Raw genomic sequence first — 21,681 nt, 5'->3', positions numbered from 1 at the left:
AGCCAATTTGTGCACAGCAAGCTCCCACAAACAGCAATGTGGTAACGACCAGATAATCTGTCAGTATTCTCGATCAGGCCAACATCCCCAGCATCGAAGCACTGACCACATTCAACCAACTCCGTTGGGAGGACCACATGATCCGCATGCCCGACATGAGACTACCAAAGCAAGCACTCTACTCGGAACTCCTACACGGCAAGTGAGCCTAAGGTGGGCAGAGGAAACGTTTCAACCCTCAAAGCCTTCTTGATAAAGTCCTCTAAGTATTCAATTAACCGTTTTGATTATTTTCTGTCCCCTTCTCCCTCAAATCTGCTGTCCTCACCCTGCTCCTCAAAAAAAAAACAACCATTGGCTCCACCATCCTTGCCAACTATTGGCCCATGTCCAGTTTCTCATTCCTCTCCAAAGCCCTTGAACATGTTGTTGTCTCCCAAGATTGGTGTCAATCTTCCCCAGAAATCCATGTTTGAATCCTTTGATTAGGTTTCTGCCCTTGCCACAGTACCAAAACGGCTCAAAGTCACATATGACATCCTTTGTGACTGTGACAAAGGTAAACGATCACTCCTCGTCCTTCAACTGGTCTGCAGCCTTCGACATGGTTGACCACTCCATCCTCTTCCAACACCTCTCCACCAGCTGGGTGGGACTGCACTCGCCTGGTTCCATCTAATCGTAGCCAGAGAATCACCTGCAACGGCTTCTCTTCCCGCTCTGTTACCCCTAATGTCCCCCAAGGATCTATCCTTGGCCCCCTCCTATTTTTCATCTATATGCTGCCCCTCGGCGATATCATCCGAAAACACAGCATCAGTTTCCACATGTACACTGATGACACCCAGCTCTACCTCACCACTATGTCCTCGCTCTCTAAATAGTCAAAGACTGCTTGTCTGACATCCAGTACTGGAGGAGCAAAAATTTTCTCCAATTAAATATTGGGAAGACCAGCGGCATTGATTTTGGTCCCCGCCACAAATGCCATTCTCTAGCCACTGACTGCATCGCTCTCCCCAACATCTGTCTGAGGCCGAACCAGACTGTTTGCAATCTTGGTGTCATATTTAACCACTATGTCCACGACATAGCTAAGACTGCCTATTTCCACCTCCGTATCATCACCCGTCTCCGCTCCTGTCTCAGCTCATCCATGTCTTTGTTACCTCTACACTTGACTATTCCAACGTAAACTTGAGGTCATCCAAAATCTGCCTGTGTCCTAGCCCGCACCAAGCCCCGTTCACCCATCACCCCTGTGCTCACTGACCCACATTGGCTCAATGTCAATTTTGTGTCTTGTAACACTCCTGTGAAGTGTCTTGGGACGTTTTACTATGTTAAAGGTGCTATATAAATACAAGCTGCTGTTGTCCATGAAATTTTAATGACCTATGTAAATGGAACCCCAAACCTTTTTGGACCTCCAGTTTTCAGCTTTTCACCATTTAGAAAGTACGCTGATCTATCTTTTTTTAGGTTCAAAGTGGATGTTCTCACATTTGTCTATATCAAAATCCATTTGCCAGTTTTACTCCTCCACTTTATTGATTAAGATCTCTTTGTAATCTGATGCTTCCATCTACACTATTTACAATGCCACCTATCTTTAGGTCCTCAGCAAACTAGGGTGAGTCTCTGTATCCCATCATCCAAGTAATTAATAAATAGTGAATAGTTGAGGCCCCAACATAGATCCCTGCAGGACACCATTAGTCACATCCTGCCAATTAAAGTACCTGCCCATTATCCCTACTGTCTCCTGCCGCTCAGCCAATATCCTAACCAGGTCAATCATTTACCTTCAATTCCACAAGGTTTACCTTTAGTTACCGGTCTCTTATGAGGGACTTTATTGAATGCCTTCTGAAAGTCCATTTAAACAACATCCATAGACATTTCCCAGTTTACTACTTCAGTCAACTCTTCAAAAAATTCAATCAGGTTTGTCAGGCATGATGTACCTTTTACAAATTTATGCTGGCGCTCTCTGATTAGCTGAGCATGTTCACTGCGTTGAGTCACTCTATCCTTAATTATAGACTCAAGTAATTTCCCAACAGATGTTAGGCTAACTGGTCTATAATTCCCTGGTTTCCCTCCCACCTTTCACCTGCTTAGTGACATGTGCACTGACTCTACTGTTAAATAGGACAACATTTTATTGGCCTTATTAATTACTGCTTAGTTGGACAGCTATGCCTTTGTTACCTCGAGACTGGACTATTCCAATGCACACCTTCCACATTCTACCCTACGCAAACTAGAGATGATCCAAAACTCGGCTGTCCGTGTCCTAACTCACACCAAGTCCCGCGCACCCATCACCCCTGTGCTCACTGACCTACACTGACTCCCAGCTAAGCAATGCTTCGATTTCAAAATTCTCATCCTTATTTTCAAAACCCTTATTTTCATAGCCCCTCCCTATCTCTAATCTCCTCCAGCCGCCTCCCCCCCCCCCAATTCTGCCCTCGAGCATCCCTGATTATAATCGCTCAACCATCGGTGGACACACCTTCTGTTGCCTAAGCCCCAAGCTCTGGAACTCTCTGCCTAAACCTCTCCGCCTCTCTTTCCTCCTTAAAGACGCTCCTTAAAACATAGCTCTTTGACCAAGCTTTTGGACACCTGCGCTAATTTCTACTTGTGGCTTTTTCATCTCAATACTCCTGTGAAGCACCTTGGGACGTTTCACTACGTTAACGGCGTTATATAAATACAAATTGTTGTTGTAGTAAAGTCAAGATTACCAAGACACCTCGGTCTCTTACAACTTCATCCTCAGATTTCAACACCATTCATGGAGTATACGTGTTGTCCATTTTTCCTTCCCCTGTGTGTTACTTCATATTTTATCGGCCATTGTTCTACCTATTTACATATTTTGCACGACTCATTCGGTCATTGTTGAGCTGCCACTGTCTCATCCTGTTTGGCAGCATCTGCAAATTTGACCAGTTTGCATTGTTTGAGTCCAGGTCATCAATACAAATTAGCAGCAGTCCTGAACACCAATCCCTGGGGCACCCCATCAAGTTCTCTGTCTTGCCCTCTGCCCCCGCCCCCACCCCCACCCCCACCCCCTCTCTCCCTACCACATAATTTCTCAAACAAGTACTCTTATTTCCTACCTTCAACCAACTTCTTATCCACTCCCAAGATTTAACATGAATTACCACAGCTTTGAGCTTAAATAATAACCCTTAAATAATAACCCTTCATGTAGAACTTTGCCAACTGTCTTCTTAAAGTCTAGTCTATGTCACAAGGTTTTCCACCAATTGGAATGTCTATTTTTCAATAATGGTCAGACAGGATCTTCCCCTTCTGAATGCACAGCGACTGCTGCTTATTTGGTTATTATACAGCAATTGAACAAGTTTACTGACAATCAATTCCATTATTTTACATGCTCCAGGTAGATCTCCAATCAAAAGGAACCACTGGATACTGGGAACTGGCCTTGTAACTACTCTAGGTCTCACACACCTTTGCGATTTCAATTAATTGATCATGAGTACCAGATATTCAGCACTGCTGTGGTGTAGCATACAAAAGCAAAACACAATCCAACTGGGGCACTCCTGAAACAGCACCTTTAATCTGGGCAGGGTTAGTAATGCTGGTGTCGGCTGCTTTTTCCTTCTGGCCGTCAGGTTTTTTGGGTCCTGCCGATCTGACTTTCTTCACCTCTTCAGTGCCTGGACCACAGGGCAGTTCGGTGTGCACCGACATCCTGGCTGGAGTCTTCATTGCCGAGCGCTTGTTACCATTGTCCTTGGTAGTATCTGTAAACCTGAACACAACATACAAGTAAATCTACATACACAGTGATTGACAGACACACTCAGAGGGGGAGAGGAGAGTTTTGAAAAAGGAAAAAGAAGAAAAGTAGAACACTAGCAACATGGAAAAATCAGCCGAGAAAAATTAGGGCCAAGCACAACACATTTTGATAATGTGCCTCCACACCAACTGCAGAGAGATTTCCAGTTTAAAAATATTTGTTCATGGGATGTGGGCATTGCTGGCAAGACCGGCATTTATTGCCCATTCCTAATTGTCCCGGAGAAGGTGGTGGTAAGCAGTCTTCTTGAATCGCTCCAGTCCATGCGGTGAAGGTGCTCCCACAGTGCTGTTAGGGAGGGAGTTCCAGGATTTTGACTCAGCGTCGATATATTTCCAAGTCAGGATGGTGTGTGACTTGGAGGAGAACTTGGAGGTGGTGGTGTTCCCATGCGCCTGCTGCCGTTGTCCTTCTAGGTGGTAGAGGTCACTGGTTTAGGAGGTGCTGCTGAAGAAGCCTTGGCGAATTGCTGCAGTGCATCTTGTGGATGGTACACACTGCAGCCACGGTGCGCCAATGGAGGAGGGAGGGAATGTTTAAGGTGGTAGATAGGGTGCCAATCAAGCGGACTGCTTTGTCCTGGATGGTGTTGAGCTTTGAGTGTTGTTGGAGCTGCACTCATCCAGGTAAGTGGAAAATATCCATCACTCCTGACTAGCCTTGTAGATGATGGAAAGGTTTTGCGGAGTCAGGTGAGACGAGACACTCGCTGTAGAATACCCAGCCTCTGACCTGCTCTTGTTGCCACAGTATGTGTGCGGCTGGTCCAGTTAAGTTTCTGATCAATGGTGACCCCCCCCCCCCAGGATGTTGATGGTGGGGGATTCAGCGATGGTAATGCTGTTGAATGTCAAGGGACAGTGGTTAGACTCTCACTAATTGGAGATAGTCATTGCCTGGCACGAATGTTACTTGCCACTTATCAGCCCAAGCCGGAATGTCGTCCAGGACACTTCACTGAGGAACCCCTGCAGCGATATCCTTGGGCTGTGATGATTGACCTCCAACAACCATCTTTCCTTGAGCGAGGTATGACCCCAACCAATGGAGAGTCTCTCCCCCGATTCCCATTGACTTGAGTTTTACCTGGGCTCCTTGATGCCACACTCGGTTAAATGCTGCCTTGATGTCAAGGGCAGTCACTCTCACCTCACCTCTGCAATTCAGCTCTTTTGTCCATGTTTGGACCAAGGCTGTAATGAGGTCTGGAGCCGAGTGGTCCTGGAGGAACCCAAAACTGGAGCATTGGTGAGCAGTTATTGGCGAGTAAATGCCGCTTGATAGCACTGTCGACGACACCTTCCATCACTTTGCTGATAATTGAGGGTAGACTGATGGGGATTGGATTTGTCCTGCTTTTTGTGGACACGGCATACCTGGACAGTTTTCCACATACATTTTCTGTTCTTTAAAAGTTTAAGACAGGTAGGGCTACTCAATTGGTATAATAGTCAAGGACGAGTCCACAGAAATGCATTTGAAATCACAAGAACTTAATCATCGTCAGCCCAAAGCTTCCTCTGGAGCTTGTTGAAAGTGGCGGAGGACATTACCTGACATTCATTTTGGTGACAGAGTACACAGAAGGCTCGAAGACCAATTTTTCATTCAAGGTGCTGGCTTTGGCTGCAGCAGCAGAGCTACGTGGTGATTTACGCCAGTTGGCAGGTGTGGATAGTTGAGCAAATTTTGCTGTCTGCTGTATTGGGCTAAACAAAGAGGGTGCACTCTTCAGATCTTGCTGTCCATTCACTGACTAAGAAAACAAGAGGGGGACATGATATAAACTGCACTAAATACAAGCTTATAAAAGAGACTTTCAGAAGACACAAAACTGCACCCCCATTAAACTAGCACCCGATAAAATTTTGAATAGCATGCAGTTTCAGTTCCTGTCTATAACATTTATTGGAGACAATGTTTCAACATGAAAGGAATTGAGGTAGAACAAGAGGGCTGCACAAGTCAGACTTGCCTCTCTTCCATCCACCCCGCACTCACTGCTCAGCCAGTAAACTAAACCAGCCAGTTGCACAACCCCACCCAGTCAGAAGTCACGTAGCAGGGAGTTCGCGCCTCACCCAGACAACATATTTGAACCCTTTACAGCGTCCGACAGAAAGTATTTCAGCAGTTTCATTTTCCATCAATAGTCTTTTTAATAGATTTTTTTTTTTTAAAAACACTCAGGCAGGGAATAGAGTAGGTTTTCCAGTTTCAATAATCCTTCTTACCTTCACGTTGCTGCTTGGAAGCTTTATTTCAGATGCTTTCTGAGGGAGGGAGTTTTCAGCCAATGTCTAATGAACAGAAAATCAGCTCAGTCTACTTCAGAAAGCAGTAAACATAAGGTCACAAGGCCAACTCAACATTAGCACCTTAGGCTTGGTCATACAATGGATTTTTAATGCCTTTCCTGAAGCAATTAATAGCAGCGGTTAATTGGCATTTAACTTTATTGAATATTTAAAAATTCTTCAAACGATTCAAAATCTTCAATGTAGGTTAACTATGGCAGTAAGGGAGGATCAATATGAAATCTAGCCAAGTGTTCAGTGGATTTCAATGGACTAAAGAGTCTTGAGGTACAGATACACAGGGTTACAGGTGGGGAAAGCCAGGAGTGCAAATGGGATTCTGGGTTTTACATACAGGCCATTGGATACAGAAGAAAGGAGGAATTAGATATGGCCCTTACAGCTAAAGGGATCAAGGGGTATGGAGAGAAAGCATGAATGGGGTACTGAGGTGCATGATTAGCCTTGATCTTATTGAATAGTGGTGCAGGCTCGAAGGGCCGAATGGCCTACTCCTGCACCTATTTTCGATGTTTCTATGAATTCTATGCACAGCTTTGGGCACTCCATCATAGGAAGGATATTGGAGTCTTGGGAAAGGCGCAACATAAATTGACTAGGATGGTACCAGGGTCGATGAATGTCATAGAATAGTACAGCACAGAAGGTCATCATTCGGCTCATTGAAAGCCGGTGCAGACTCAAGGAGCAATCCAGTTATTCCCACTCCTCCGCTCTTTCCTATATCCCCCACAATTTCTTCTCCTTCAAGAATTTATCCAATTCCCTTTTGAAAGCTACGACTGAATGTGTTTCCACCCCCTTTCAGGCAATGCATTCTGCAACCTAACCAGCACACATTAACTGCATTGTCCTCATTCACCTTCTGTTACCTCATCAAAAAACTCAACCAAGTGAGTCAAACACAATTTGCCCTCAACAAATCCATGCTGGCTCTCAGTTATTAGTTCATACTTGTCCAAGTGGCTGTTAATTTTCTGCCGGATTATTGTTTCTGAAAAGCTTCCCCACCACTGTTAAACTGACCAGCCTGTAATGGTCAAGTTTATCCTTCTCTCCTTTTTTGAACAAGGGTGTAATATCTGCAATCCTCTGGCACCACCCCAGCAGCCAAAAAGGATTGGATGATTGTGGCCAGCATCTTGACAATTTCTACGTTTATTTCCCTCAACGACCAAGGATACATCCCATCCAGACCAGGTGACTCATCCACTTTAAGTACTGCTAGACTTTCCAGTACCTCTTTTTTTAATCTTATCCAGTATCCCAACAACTTCCTTGTTTACCATAGCTTTGGCAAAGTCCTCTTCCTTGGTCGGCACCAAAGCAAAGTACTCATTTAGTACCTCAGTCATGCCATCAGTCTACACCAATAGATCGCCATTTTGGTTCCTAACCAGTCATACCGCTCCTCTGACAACCCTATTATGAAACCTATAAAGTTACTGTTGTATTCTCTGGTGCAAGGATGTGATAGAACTGTTCAAAATGATGGGATGGCAATCAGTGAAAGACTATTTCCGCTGGTTGATAAATCAGTAACATGTGGGTATCAATGCAGAATTAGTACTAGAAGCAGAGGGGGAAGTTAGAAGATGACTTTCCATGTTAAAGCAATATGGAATAAGTGCCAGCAGTATCTATTGAATAGGGAATTAGAATAAAAATGTGAAAAAATGTGGGGAAAGAGTAGTGAAATGGAAATGAGTCAATAGCCTTGATGTGGAGCCAGCACCAGCACTGTGGGCTCCTTTGATACCAAGGGTTGAGATTTTAAATTTATGTAACTTTAATTAGATACCATGGAAGATGATAGGTCAGTATGAAAACCACGCTTGCTATAACTCGTCAACTTAAATGTATTAAATCTTGGGCTGTAGGCTGAAAGATTTGAATAGATTTTGAAAGCAAATAGGAAAATAATAAAGTGGAAGGGTTTATGGAGGCGGTTCCAGCGAGGAGGGCAGAGTTGGAAATGGAAAGATTACAGAGGCAGCAATCTTTCCATTTCCTTCAGGATGCTAATCAATCATATTCTGTAGCACTGGGATAGTACAATGTATCTTGGACAAGTGGAAAATCCCAAATCAGCAACACCCAATACTCTACTTTCTTCCCCTCAGGTATTCACATGGGTTCCATACTTTCCAGTACTTCGCACCCATTGGAATTGGTTTGTTCTATCAGAGAGTTGGTGGCCTGGGGCAGAGGGGGAATCCTTCAGTAACAGGACAAGTAATGTGGTCACATTTTTCTGATCACGGACACAACTCCATAAGTCCCAGCTGCTTTCCAAGCTTGTATCCTATAGCCACATGTAGACAGTGCTGGCAGGCTATTTGACCACAGAAGGTACCACACTCAAACCCAATTATCCAACATTCACCTAAGCTCATACCAGTGGTCATTGCACAGACATCAGCAGCAGGAACTCTAGCTTTGGGGGGCGGGGGGGGGGGAAGCCAAGATGATCTAAAGCAGCCTTGCTGGGGTCAGCTAACACAGCACTGAATATGAAGGGAACCTGGTCCTTCAGTTCTGTATGGCTTGGTACCACACAACGTAGTACACTTATCTGCGGAACTGGAATTTACAGTACAGTAGAGATATAAAAAACTGCAACTAAACCAAAAGATCCCCCAGAATATATGTTCCCCTTAGACCTGGGGATCAAAAATCTATTCAATTTACAATATATGGGCTATTTTCCTGCATGGCACGCCTGGCATGGATGCTCACCTGCTGGCTGCACACAGAAACTCGAGCACGTGCTGTATATTATTACCCGTCAGATACTGTGCTTAACACATGTCCACAATCAGTGGGCAGGGCTCCACACGGACAGTAAATGACCTCTCATATGGAGGGCAATGCAGATGACCTATTTAGTAGGGTTTGGGGATAGTGCGTGTGGCTAAAGACGTCAATGCACAAGCGCCCGTGTAGTTCTCTGGACTTACCTTCACCTGTTTGATAGAGTTACCAAGAGCTTCAATGCGTTTCCGCTTCCGTTCAACATACAAGTCGATTGACTCCATCTTGTTGAAATTGGCTTGATGAATCTTTTGCCAGTCTAGGAGATACCAAATACCACACTGCATTAACACACGGGTCTTGATCCCAAATATCGTACGGCATTAACACACGGGTCTCAATCCCAAATACCACACTGCATTAACACACAGGTCTCAATCCCAAATACCACACTGCATTATCAAAACACAGATCCAAGAATTCTAAATATCTCACTGAATTAGTAACGCACGGACTCCATGAGACTCTTATGTGGCACCTCATCAAAGGCCTTCTGAAAGTCCATGTATACCACATCTACTGCATTGCCCTAATTTACTGTTACTTCAATAAGCCTGCTAAACATGACCTTCCTTTTAAAAATCCACGCTGACATTTTCTTTGGCTCTAGATGTTATAGCCTCATCTTTTAGCAGAGATTCTAGTGTATTTCCTGCCACTGATCTCAAGCTAATTTGTCTATAGGTCTATCTCCCTTTTTGAAGATAGGAATTACATTTGCTATTTGCCAAACCTCTGGTACTCTTCTGTAAAAACTGATGCAAAGAATCCGCTTAGCTCTCACTAAGATATTTGTAATTAAGGTGAGAGATGTCAGTAATTAAGGTGAGGGAGATCTTGTACTCTTTTTATATTCGGTGTCAGCATCAAGCATTCCCAGAGCCAGATACACCACAGATTAGATACAAGATAATGACAATCTTGACACTCGCACAGCAAGGCACCTCACAGTGCCACTCCAGCCTATACTGCTGTATACAATTTCCCAATATCAAGCTAAGTCTTTGCTTTGCACAAAGGCAATAACAAATATTTTCTTACCGGGAGTGACATGGTTCAGTCCAGTTTTTCCACCTGCTATGGGAGACATGAGTCCAGTTTTCCTGGTCACCCCAACATAACGTGGAATTTTGCCACCTGGGAAGATAGTCTTTGATTGAGCAGCAGTTCCTAAAAGTAAAGAGAGGACCAATAACTAACCACTTGCCCAACTCCAAGACTTTTTGATCAGCATCTCCCAACTATTGCAGGGAACATTAAGGCAGATTGCAAAAGTTTCTATAGGTATGTAAAGAGAAAAAGGTTAGTAAAGACAAACGTAGGTCCCCTGCAGTCAGAATCAGGGGAAGTCATAACGGGGAACAAAGAAATGGCAGACCAATTGAACAAGTACTTTGGTTCAGTATTCACTAAGGAGGACACAAACAACCTTCCAGATATAAAAGGGGTCAGAGGGTCTAGTAAGGAGGAGGAACTGAGGGAAATCTTTATTAGTCGGGAAATTGTGTTGGGGAAATTGATGGGATTGAAGGCCGATAAATCCCCAGGGCCTGATGGACTGCATCCCAGAGTACTTAAGGAGGTGGCCTTGGAAATAGCGGATGCATTGACAGTCATTTTCCAACATTCCATTGACTCTGGATCAGTTCCTATGGAGTGGAGGGTAGCCAATGTAACCCCACTTTTTAAAAAAGGAGGGAGAGAGAAAGCAGGGAATTATAGACCGGTCAGCCTGACCTCAGTAGTGGGTAAAATGATGGAATCAATTATTAAGGATGTCATAGCAGTGCATCTGGAAAATGGTGACATGATAGGTCCAAGTCAGCATGGATTTGTGAAAGGGAGATCATGCTTGACAAATCTTCTGGAATTTTTTGAGGATGTTTCCAGTAAAGTGGACAAAGGAGAACCAGTTGATGTGGTATATTTGGACTTTCAGAAGGCTTTCGACAAGGTCCCGCACAGGAGATTAATGTGCAAAGTTAAAGCACATGGGATTGGGGGTAGTGTGCTGACGTGGATTGAGAACTGGTTGTCAGACAGGAAGCAAAGAGTAGGAGTAAATGGGTACTTTTCAGAATGGCAGGCAGTGACTAGTGGGGTACCGCAAGGTTCTGTGCTGGGGCCCCAGCTGTTTCCATTGTACATTAATGATTTAGACGAGGGGATTAAATGTAGTATCTCCAAATTTGCGGATGACACTAAGTTGGGTGGCAGTGTGAGCTGCGAGGAGGATGCTATGAGGCTGCAGAGTGACTTGGATAGGTCAGGTGAGTGGGCAAATGCGTGGCAGATGAAGTATAATGTGGATAAATGTGAGGTTATCCACTTTGGTGGTAAAAACGAGACAGACAGACTATTATCTGAATGGTGACAGATTAGGAAGGGGGAAGGTGCAGCGAGACCTGGGTGTCATGGTACATCAGTCATTGAAGGTTGGCATGCAGGTACAGCAGGCGGTTAAGAAAGCAAATGGCATGTTGGCCTTCATAGCGAGGGGATTTGAGTACAGGGGCAGGGAGGTGTTGCTACAGTTGTATAGGGCCTTGGTGAGGCCACATCTGGAGTATTGCGTACAGTTTTGGTCTCCTAACTTGAGGAAGGACGTTCTTGCTATTGAGGGAGTGCAGCGAAGATTCACCAGACTGATTCCCGGGATGGTGGGACTGACCTATCAAGAAAGACTGGATCAACTGGGCTTGTATTCACTGGAGTTCAGAAGAGTGAGAGGGGACCTCATAGAAACGTTTAAAATTCTGACGGGTTTGGACAGGTTGGATGCAGGAAGAATGTTCCCAATGTTGGGGAAGTCCAGAACCAGGGGTCACAGTCTAAGGATAAGGGGTAAGCCATTTAGGACCGAGATGAGGAGAAACTTCTTCACCCAGAGAGTGGTGAACCTGTGGAATTCTCTACCACAGGAAGTAGTTGAGGCCAATTCACTAAATATATTCAAAAGGGAGTTAGATGAAGTCCTTACTACTCGGGGGATCAAGGGGTATGGCGAGAAAGCAGGAAGGGGGTACTGAAGTTTCATGTTCAGCCATGAACTCATTGAATGGCGGTGCAGGCTAGAAGGGCTGAATGGCCTGCTCCTGCACCTATTTGCTATGTTTCTATTCTCACTTTGAGAGCTGGACTTACCACAGAAGAAACAATGAGATTGCTGACAGCACTCAGCATAACTAGGACGCCATTGTAATTTTAAGGCAGACTGCACAATTGTTACTGGGTTCCAGAAGAACGGATTTCACAAATTGTTAACATTTAAGCAATTTGTTTCCCTCCGAGGTTAACAGTTTTCAAAAACGCTTTCTCCCTATCCTCCTGACAGGCATCACAGTCATCCACATACACTCATCATCAAAGAGCAAGTGGCCTGCTTTCCCAACAGTGACTACACCCCAAAAGTACTTCACTGGCTGTAAAGCGTTGAGACGTGCGGTGGTCGTTAAAGGCGCAATATAAATCCAAGTCTTTCTTTTTTTCTCTGATTTCTTACCAGGTTACAGTGCTTGCTATCTTAGAGTGTGGCTGCTGTGCGGACAAGAAATTCACATGCCCAGCTGTTCACATGTACGACCATCAAGGGGAAAATCATTAATATACGTACACATCCTACTAGGGGTCACTGGCTGATTCTTTTCACTCCCTAGCCCAGGAGCTCTGATCCAGCAGGGATCAGCTAACTCAGCACAAACCAACGATGGACTTTGGGCCATTTTGGCAGTTTTTGAATAAGCAGCCAGCTTGAAAAGGACTAAGTTCATCCATTTGCATCAAATAAAGCAGAAGTGCACACATTTTTCATTTACTCTGCGAGGCCTGAATTGGTTAATCAAAATATTGTTGGTTCTACACAAGGATTTTAAATTCACTTGCGAGTAGATTCAGTTTCTGAAAAAATTGCAGTCACATAAGGTCAACGATCTCTGCATTCCAACAACATATTATATCCCAAAGAATCCTTTGAGCGTGCCCGTGATGAGGTTAAATTATAGCCGAGCACTACCTTTAAATGCATCAGTTGCTCCCTCGGATGGTAAATGTGTGCACTGAGTCACAGCAGCACTCCCATCGGTCACACTTCCTGTACTTTCAGCCCCAGTTTCTGTGGAAAGTTCAGATTCTGCACGCCGTTTTCTTTGTTTCCTCTTCAAGTCCGATCCCTCGGAGTTTTGGCACTTTTCCGAATGAGGTGTAGGTTCCTACACAAGTATTGCATAATTTAAAAAGTATTAAAATTCTTGAAACAGAACTGTAACAGATAAAATTCCATGTTAGACAGCAGGACAGTGTGTGAACTTGTGCAGACAGTTAAGTCAGCAGCAGAGATGCTTATACCATTGAAGGCTGTTCATTCTCAGAGGTTGCGACGGCCTGCAGGTGAACAGATTCATTCCGATTTCCGCCCTTGCTTTTATTCGACAGCCTCCTTTTGCCCCGTCTTTTAGTCACATAAGCATCTTCCCCCTTTTCCACAGCAGTTGTATGACATTCATTAGCTTCTTCAATAGGCTGCAAAAAGTCAGCATAAAATGTAAACATGCTTCAGCAACACAAACTAATAGTGTACACAATAGTCCTGCTCTGGGACAACACAAACATGGCAGATTTTCACATCCTATTCACTAAAGCCAAGGGGCCACATGCAGCCGTTGCTCAGTGTAATGTGCTGAATTCCTCCAAGCAAAAGCTGGATTTGTTTCTGGCTGCGGCGGCAATCACCTCTTACAGAAGGTGGGTACTGCAGGGAATTTAATGGCCAGAATGATCTCCTGGACTAGTTTTGATCGCTTACATGGGTCAGAGAGGAATTTCGCAGATTTCCTCCCCCCGCAAAGTGACTGGATTTTTAATCTATTTTTTGCCTCTCCCAGGAGATCGCATGATTTGGGGTGGGGTGGAGAGTGTATGTTGTGATACACAAGGTATCGCAGTTGTGGGGGACAGGCTCAAATGGACCAAATTGTCTTTACCTGTCCGTCATTGTTCGTAACTGATGCTACATTCACTGGGCCTCCATTCACTACCCACCCAACTAGGAAAATTCATAGTTTAATCAGTTTTTTTTTACTTCATCTCACAACTCAATGAGAACACATGGAAAAGCCATTAGGAAACAGCAGCATCTACAGAGCAAGTAAAAGAGCTTCATGTGGATCACACATATGCTCCAGATAAAATTCCCAAAGAGAAACACAAATACTAGAAAGTGGACTGTTACATATACACACTATAGATATACTCTGTAGTTGTAGTTGCATAAGATGGAGACTTGTTTACCGGAGGGGTACCATCAACAAGGTTCCCACTGTATACACTATGCTGGCACCACCAGAGGGTGCTACTGGTGGAGGCCCAGGGGTCACCTGTACACCACAGGTACCCAGGTATAAAAAAAAAGAGTCCATGTGGTACCCTCGTTCTGGAGTTATAGTAAATGGACAAAGGTCACTACAGTTCAAGTACAGTACTTTGCCTCGTGGAGTCATCAGAGCATCTAAAGACATAACAATTGGCGACGAGATTACGGATTTTCACGTGAAAATGGCTAACCTTGGTATGTTGCAGCAGTTCGCCGATGGGGATGATTGGGACGCCTTTGTGGAGAGGCTCAGCCATTTCTTCACAGCAAACTACCTGGCAGGCGATGACCTGGCCACGCTGGCTGATAAGTGCAGAGCTATCCTGCTCACCAGTTGTGGGCCCACCGTCTATGGCCCATCAGGGACTTGCTGGCACCAGCGAAGACAATGACCAAGACATACGAGGAGCTTGTAATGCTAATCCAAGAATAACTCAAGCCCAAAGAGAGCATCCTCACATCCAAGAATAACTCAAGCCCAAAGAGAGCATCCTCACAGCCAGACACCGGTTTTATGCCCAACGTCCTGAAGGCCAGGAAATCGCAAAATATGCTTCAGACCTCAGGAGGCTGGCAGCACCGTGTGATTTCAGCGAACACCTCACCGAAGTGGGATAGCTTTGTCATCGGAATCGGACACGAGGGCCTTCTTCACAGGCTACTATCTGCGGATACCACAGTCACACTGCAGAAGGCCATCACTATGAGCTAGGCATTCATGACCTCGACCTGCGGCTCTAGGTGGATGACTCATCCTCAGGACTCAAACCCGGCAAGTACTTTGCACAGACTGATGCCTTTTAGAGGCAGGACTGTAGAACGTGAATCCCAGAGAGAGAGAGAGAGAGAGAGAGAGAGAGAGAGAGAGAGAGAGAGAGAGAGAGAGAGAGAGAGAGAGAGAGAGAGAGAGAGAGAGAGAGAGACTCCAGCGAACGGAAATAGGACTCACCATGTTGATGATGAGTCTGCAGAGAGCCATGAATCCAGCGCGGATTATGAAACGATAGTCAGACGCAGCTCAGCCACTCGATGAGGTATATAGCACCTTTACCTGTACCACCTAATGTTCCCCATTGAGAATGGAAGTCAAGATAAACGGCGCTCCAGTCTTCATGGAGGTGGACACGGGGGCGAGCCAGTCAGTAATGAATCAAGAAGCCTTTGAGAGGCTATGGGACAATCAAACTGAATGACCCAAGTTGGTCCCAGTTCAGGCAAAGCTGCGCACCTACACCAATGAACTTATCCCAGTTGTTGGTAGTGTGAATGTTAAGGTACTCCATGATGGTGCGGTGCACAAGTTACCACTGTGGATTGTTGCAGGTGATGCACCGCTACCTCGGAAGCTGGTGGATGGAGAAGATCTATTGAAGCTGGGAAGATTTCATCCCTCCAGTGATAGGTGTCCCCCGTGCTCAGAGGCAAAGCAAGCCCCCACCTGAGGTTAGATCCAACACCAGAGAGCAGACCAGCACAGCACCCGAGGCACAGACCGCTCAGCACGACTGCATGGAGATGATCCAGCTGAGACGACCCGAATACACCTTCCAGGCTCTAGTGGCAGGACTCCGGAGGCAGAAAATCGGATCCAAAGGCGACTTCTCAGCTTCAGTGGCAGAATCCGGGGAGAAGAGGAACACAGCAGCCAACATCGTGGATGGAAGAAAGATGGCACCCTAACCACGAGATGAAGCGCTGAAGGAAAAGATGTCGGCGGCCAGACCACGAGGTGAAGCGCTGATGGAGCAACACGTGGCACCAAACGAAGTGGAGTATTATGGTAAAGATAGCAAGTCTCTCAAAGGCGGCCAGCAATCCACCACACTTAAAGGGACAGTCCCACATTCTCACTCAATGTAATAACAACTGAGCTAAATGTAAAGCTTGTAATTGATGATCAGAGTTTTATACATGTAATAAGCAAAGAAAAGTCGGGCGATTGCGATCGGAGCTACAGTTTATCTAGAATAAGCAATGAAATGTTGTGCGATGCAGGATTTAAATTGTATTCTGATAATGTAGCGGGCAAACACCCATCAGAAGCACACAGGTCCAGCGGTCTACCCGATGCTGTAGTTCAAGTATAATGCTTTGCCTCATGGAGTTATCAGAACATCTAAAGACATAACATGGACTCTCACCAAGTTTCAAGCAACTTCTGTAGGTAAACCAGTGGTACAACAGACAGTTAACAGGTTCTGAGAAATAAAGGGCTAACCCTATCAATTTAACATTATATGCCTTCAATATTCAATTGTTAGATACACTGGGCTTCTTACCCTATCTCGCTCTGATTGCTACATGATTCGATAGCCCTGAAAGAAACGGAGCAGAGATGGCAAATTCACAACATTAAATTGGCAAAGCATTGACTAAATCCTCATGTAGAACACTGTCTGCACTGTTCCAATAAATTGTTATACATGCTCTTCAAGTGTCAAACAAACTGCACTGCTTAAAACTACTCTGTTCACGTGCCTGGGGCTTTAGGGACGCTCCAAATATATTTAAGGCTGAGATAGATATTTTTTTCCGTGCTAGGGGAATAAAGGATTATGGGGAGAGGGCAGGGAAGTGGAGCTGAGTCCATGATCAGATCAGCCATAATCTTATTGAATGACAGAGCAGGCTCAAGGAGCCGTATGGCCTACTCCTGCTCCCATTTCTTATGTTATGTTCCAAATCTTGCAGACAGCCAACTAACTCCATTGTCTCACACATTCTGCAATAGTTATCCAGTATTTAAACTGGATAAGTGTGTCAGAATTCCACCCTCTCTGGATCTAGGCCCTATCCAAATTGGTGCTCCATCCAGAGAATGTGGAACTTGGGGCCAGTCAGCCCCTCAATCCTGTCGCTTCGAGGTGGAGTCAGACACAGCACTGAAACAAAATCAAATTAAAGCCACTTTCTCCAACTCTAACCTCTCGCACATCCCAAATTTTAACTGATCCACAACTGGCAACCATGCCTTCAGCTGCCCGGGCCCAAACATTGGAATTCCCTCCCTAAACCGCTCCTCCTTTAAGACACTCCTTAAAAACCTACCTCTTTGACCAAGATCTGCCCCAATATCTCGATCGGTGTCAACTTTGTTTGATTATGCTCCTGTGAAATGCCTTGGGAAGCTTACTTTGTTTTAAAATTTTATTTTCACATTCGTACCTTCAGAACACCATCAGCCTTCTGCTCCTGTTGGAAATGTTCTTGCAACTGCTTCAGTAACTTATCAGCCTGTGTTAAAGTGGATAAGTCAAAGATAAGTCAGAGGTATCAAGCAACTTCAACAGAGGAAGTTTCTCACTTTTATATAAACAATCATCACAGCAACCATATGTAGAGTTTGCAGACAATGCCCTTTAGAACAGTTGCAAACAAGCTTAAAACACCAGGTGCTTGTCAACAAAAGTCCATAAAACTGTTTGGGCTGAACCGTTTAACAAGTCATTTTTGTAATATTAATTAGAACACAGATCAATATTTGCAGAATACGACAGTGCATTACATGGCAGGACTCCCATGTATTGCCAAATGGTTTGATGCCCAACTTATCATGGAAGGCCTATTAGGGATATAATAAAAATGGAACAGCTACTGTGCTCAGGCATTACAGCCCAAATACAATATAAAACCAATCTCGCCTTGCTGCACCCTGAAACTGAAATACATCTGCAAAGTTCCCTGACCAAATATATTCTGATTAACTCAGTTTGTGGCCTTAAAGGGAAACAGTCCCTCCCGATAAACAAGAGGCACTCCCCCCCCCTTTCCCGAAAACAAGAGGCACCCCCCCTCCCCCCTTTCCCGAAAACAAGAGGCACTCCCCCCCCCCTTTCCCGAAAACAAGAGGCACTCCCCCCCCCCTTTCCCGAAAACAAGAGGCACTTCCCCCCCCCTTTCCCGAAAACAAGAGGCACTCCCCCCCCCTTTCCCGAAAACAAGAGGCACTCCCCCCTCCCCGAAAACAAGAGGCACTCCCCCCCCCCTTTCCCGAAAACAAGAGGCACTCCCCCCCCCTTTCCCGAAAACAAGAGGCACTCCCCCCCCCCCTTTCCCGAAAACAAGAGGCACTCCCCCCCCCCCCTTTCCCGAAAACAAGAGGCACCCCCCCCCCCCTTTCCCGAAAACAAGAGGCACTCCCCCTTCCCCATATACAAGAGGCACTGCACTCTCCCCCCGATACACAAGGGCCACTCTCCTCCCGATATAAAAGGGGCACTCTCCTCCCTCCCTCCCGATATACAGGGGGCACTCTCCTCCCTCCCTCCCGATACACAAGGGGCACTCTCCTCCCTCCCTCCCGATACACAAGGGGCACTCTCCTCCCTCCCTCCCGATACACAAAGGGGCACTCTCCTCCCGATACACAAGGGGCACTCTCCTCCCTCCCTCCCTCCCGATACACAAGGGGCACTCTCCTCCCTCCCGATATACAAGGGGCACTCTCCTCCCTCCCTCCCGATACACAAGGGGCACTCTCCTCCCGATACACAAGGGGCACTCTCCTCCCTCCCTCCCGATACACAAGGGGCACTCTCCTCCCTCCCTCCCGATATACAAGGGCCACTTTCCTCCCTCCCTCCCGATATACAAGGGGCACTCTCCTCCCTCCCTCCCGATATACAAGGGGCACTCTCCTCCCTCCCTCCCGATACACAAGGGCCACTCTCCTCCCTCCCTCCCGATACACAAGGGCCACTCTCCTCCCTCCTGATACACAAGGGGCACTCTCCTCCCTCCCTCCCGATACACAAGGGGCACTCTCCTCCCTCCCTCCCGATATACAAGGGCCACTCTCCTCCCTCCCTCCCGATATACAAGGGCCACTCTCCTCCCTCCCTCCCGATATACAAGGGCCACTCTCCTCCCGATACACAAGGGCCACTCTCCTCCCGATACACAAGGGCCACTCTCCTCCCGATACTCAAGGGCCACTCTCCTCCCGATACACAAGGGCCACTCTCCTCCCGATACACAAGGGCCACTCTCCTCCCGATACACAAGGGCCACTCTCCTCCCGATACACAAGGGCCACTCTCCTCCCGATACACAAGGGCCACTCTCCTCCCTCCCTCCCGATATACAAGGGGCACTCTCCTCCCTCCCGATATACAGGGGGCACTCTCCTCCCTCCCTCCCGATATACAGGGGGCACTCTCCTCCCTCCCTCCCGATATACAGGGGGCACTCTCCTCCCTCCCTCCCGATATACAGGGGGCACTCTCCTCCCTCCCTCCCGATATACAAGGGGCACTCTCCTCCCTCCCTCCCGATATACAGGGGGCACTCTCCTCCCTCCCTCCCTCCCGATATACAGGGGGCACTCTCCTCCCTCCCTCCCTCCCGATATACAGGGGGCACTCTCCTCCCTCCCTCCCGATATACAGGGGGCACTCTCCTCCCTCCCTCCCGATATACAGGGGGCACTCTCCTCCCTCCCTCCCGATATACAAGGGGCACTCTCCTCCCTCCCTCCCGATATACAAGGGGCACTCTCCTCCCTCCCTCCCGATATACAGGGGGCACTCTCCTCCCTCCCTCCCGATATACAGGGGGCACTCTCCTCCCTCCCTCCCTCCCGATATACAGGGGGCACTCTCCTCCCTCCCTCCCGATATACAGGGGGCACTCTCCTCCCTCCCTCCCGATATACAGGGGGCACTCTCCTCCCTCCCTCCCGATATACAGGGGGCACTCTCCTCCCTCCCTCCCGATATACAGGGGGCACTCTCCTCCCTCCCGATATACAGGGGGCACTCTCCTCCCTCCCTCCCGATATACAAGGGACACTCCCCTCCCTCCCTCCCGATATACAAGGGGCACTCCCCTCCCTCCCGATATACAAGGGGCACTCCCCTCCCTCCCGATATACAGGGGGCACTCCCCTCCCTCCCTCCCGATATACAGGGGGCACTCTCCTCCCTCCCTCCCGATATACAGGGGGCACTCTCCTCCCTCCCTCCCGATATACAGGGGGCACTCTCCTCCCTCCCTCCCGATATACAGGGGGCACTCTCCTCCCTCCCGATATACAAGGGGCACTCTCCTCCCTCCCGATATACAAGGGGCACTCTCCTCCCTCCCTCCCGATATACAAGGGGCACTCCCCTCCCTCCCTCCCGATATACAAGGGGCACTCCCCTCCCTCCCGATATACAAGGGGCACTCCCCTCCCTCCCTCCCGATATACAAGGGGCACTCCCCTCCCTCCCGATATACAAGGGGCACTCCCCTCCCTCCCGATATACAAGGGGCACTCCCCTCCCGATATACAAGGGGCACTCCCCTCCCGATATACAAGGGGCACTCCCCTCCCTCCCTCCCGATATACAAGGGGCACTTCCCTCCCGATATACAAGGGGCACTCCCCTCCCTCCCTCCCTCCCGATATACAAGGGGCACTCCCCTCCCTCCCGATATACAAGGGGCACTCCCCTCCCTCCCGATATACAAGGGGCACTCCCCTCCCTCCCGATATACAAGGGGCACTCTCCTCCCTCCCTCCCGATATACAAGGGGCACTCTCCTCCCTCCCTCCCGATATACAGGGGGCACTCTCCTCCCTCCCTCCCGATATACAGGGGGCACTCTCCTCCCTCCCTCCCGATATACAGGGGGCACTCTCCTCCCTCCCTCCCGATATACAGGGGGCACTCTCCTCCCTCCCTCCCGATATACAGGGGGCACTCTCCTCCCTCCCTCCCGATATACAGGGGGCACTCTCCTCCCTCCCTCCCGATATACAGGGGGCACTCTCCTCCCTCCCTCCCGATATACAGGGGGCACTCTCCTCCCTCCCTCCCGATATACAGGGGGCACTCTCCTCCCTCCCTCCCGATATACAAGGGGCACTCTCCCTCTGCACAGCGGGGAGAGACACTGCTGCCATTGGCGGGACGGCCCCGACGGCACAGGTTGATGAGACCCTTCACACAGCGGGTAGTGGGATGCCCGAGGGAGCATGCTCAGTCACTGTTTGGTACCGGGGAAAGGGCGTACCGTGGTACTGGCCTGAACCATTGCAGCATTCCCGGAGCGGCCTCGGCCCCGCCGACACTGCCTGCCCGAGGCTGCGACCTTCTCCCCCGGGGCAGCGAGTCCCCCTCGCCCCCGCCTCCCCCGGGGCAGCGAGTCCCCCTCGCCCCCGCCTCCCCCGGGGCAGCGAGTCCCCCTCGCCCCCGCCTCCCCCGGGGCAGCGAGTCCCCCCTCGCCCACCTTCAGGTTGGCCCTGAGCCCACACTGTTTGGCCAGCCGCTGCAGTCTTGTGTACTTGAGGCTCTCCAACTCCATGGCCGCCGCTCCCGCTAACCGTCTCCCGCCTGTTTGAA

General features: G+C 47.8%; 1 protein-coding gene across 1 annotated transcript in view; it reads right to left on the bottom strand.

The window, feature by feature from the left end:
* nusap1 (nucleolar and spindle associated protein 1) overlaps window positions 1–21,681 on the bottom strand; it is a 32,997-nt gene extending 11,316 nt beyond the window's left edge. The window contains exons 1-9 of the mRNA XM_070878660.1: window positions 21,569–21,681; window positions 17,519–17,587; window positions 13,330–13,503; window positions 12,998–13,193; window positions 10,027–10,155; window positions 9,132–9,244; window positions 6,088–6,153; window positions 5,407–5,609; window positions 3,603–3,802 (exon numbers count right to left, since the gene is read on the bottom strand). Of these exons, the coding sequence (XP_070734761.1) occupies window positions 3,603–3,802; window positions 5,407–5,609; window positions 6,088–6,153; window positions 9,132–9,244; window positions 10,027–10,155; window positions 12,998–13,193; window positions 13,330–13,503; window positions 17,519–17,587; window positions 21,569–21,643 (1,225 nt within the window). The 5' untranslated portion in view covers window positions 21,644–21,681. The remainder of the gene's footprint in view (window positions 1–3,602; window positions 3,803–5,406; window positions 5,610–6,087; window positions 6,154–9,131; window positions 9,245–10,026; window positions 10,156–12,997; window positions 13,194–13,329; window positions 13,504–17,518; window positions 17,588–21,568) is intronic.

This window comes from Pristiophorus japonicus, chromosome 4 (assembly GCF_044704955.1).
Source record: "Pristiophorus japonicus isolate sPriJap1 chromosome 4, sPriJap1.hap1, whole genome shotgun sequence".
Lineage (NCBI taxonomy): Eukaryota > Metazoa > Chordata > Chondrichthyes > Pristiophoridae > Pristiophorus > Pristiophorus japonicus.
This window is presented reverse-complemented; position numbering and strand designations above follow the sequence as displayed.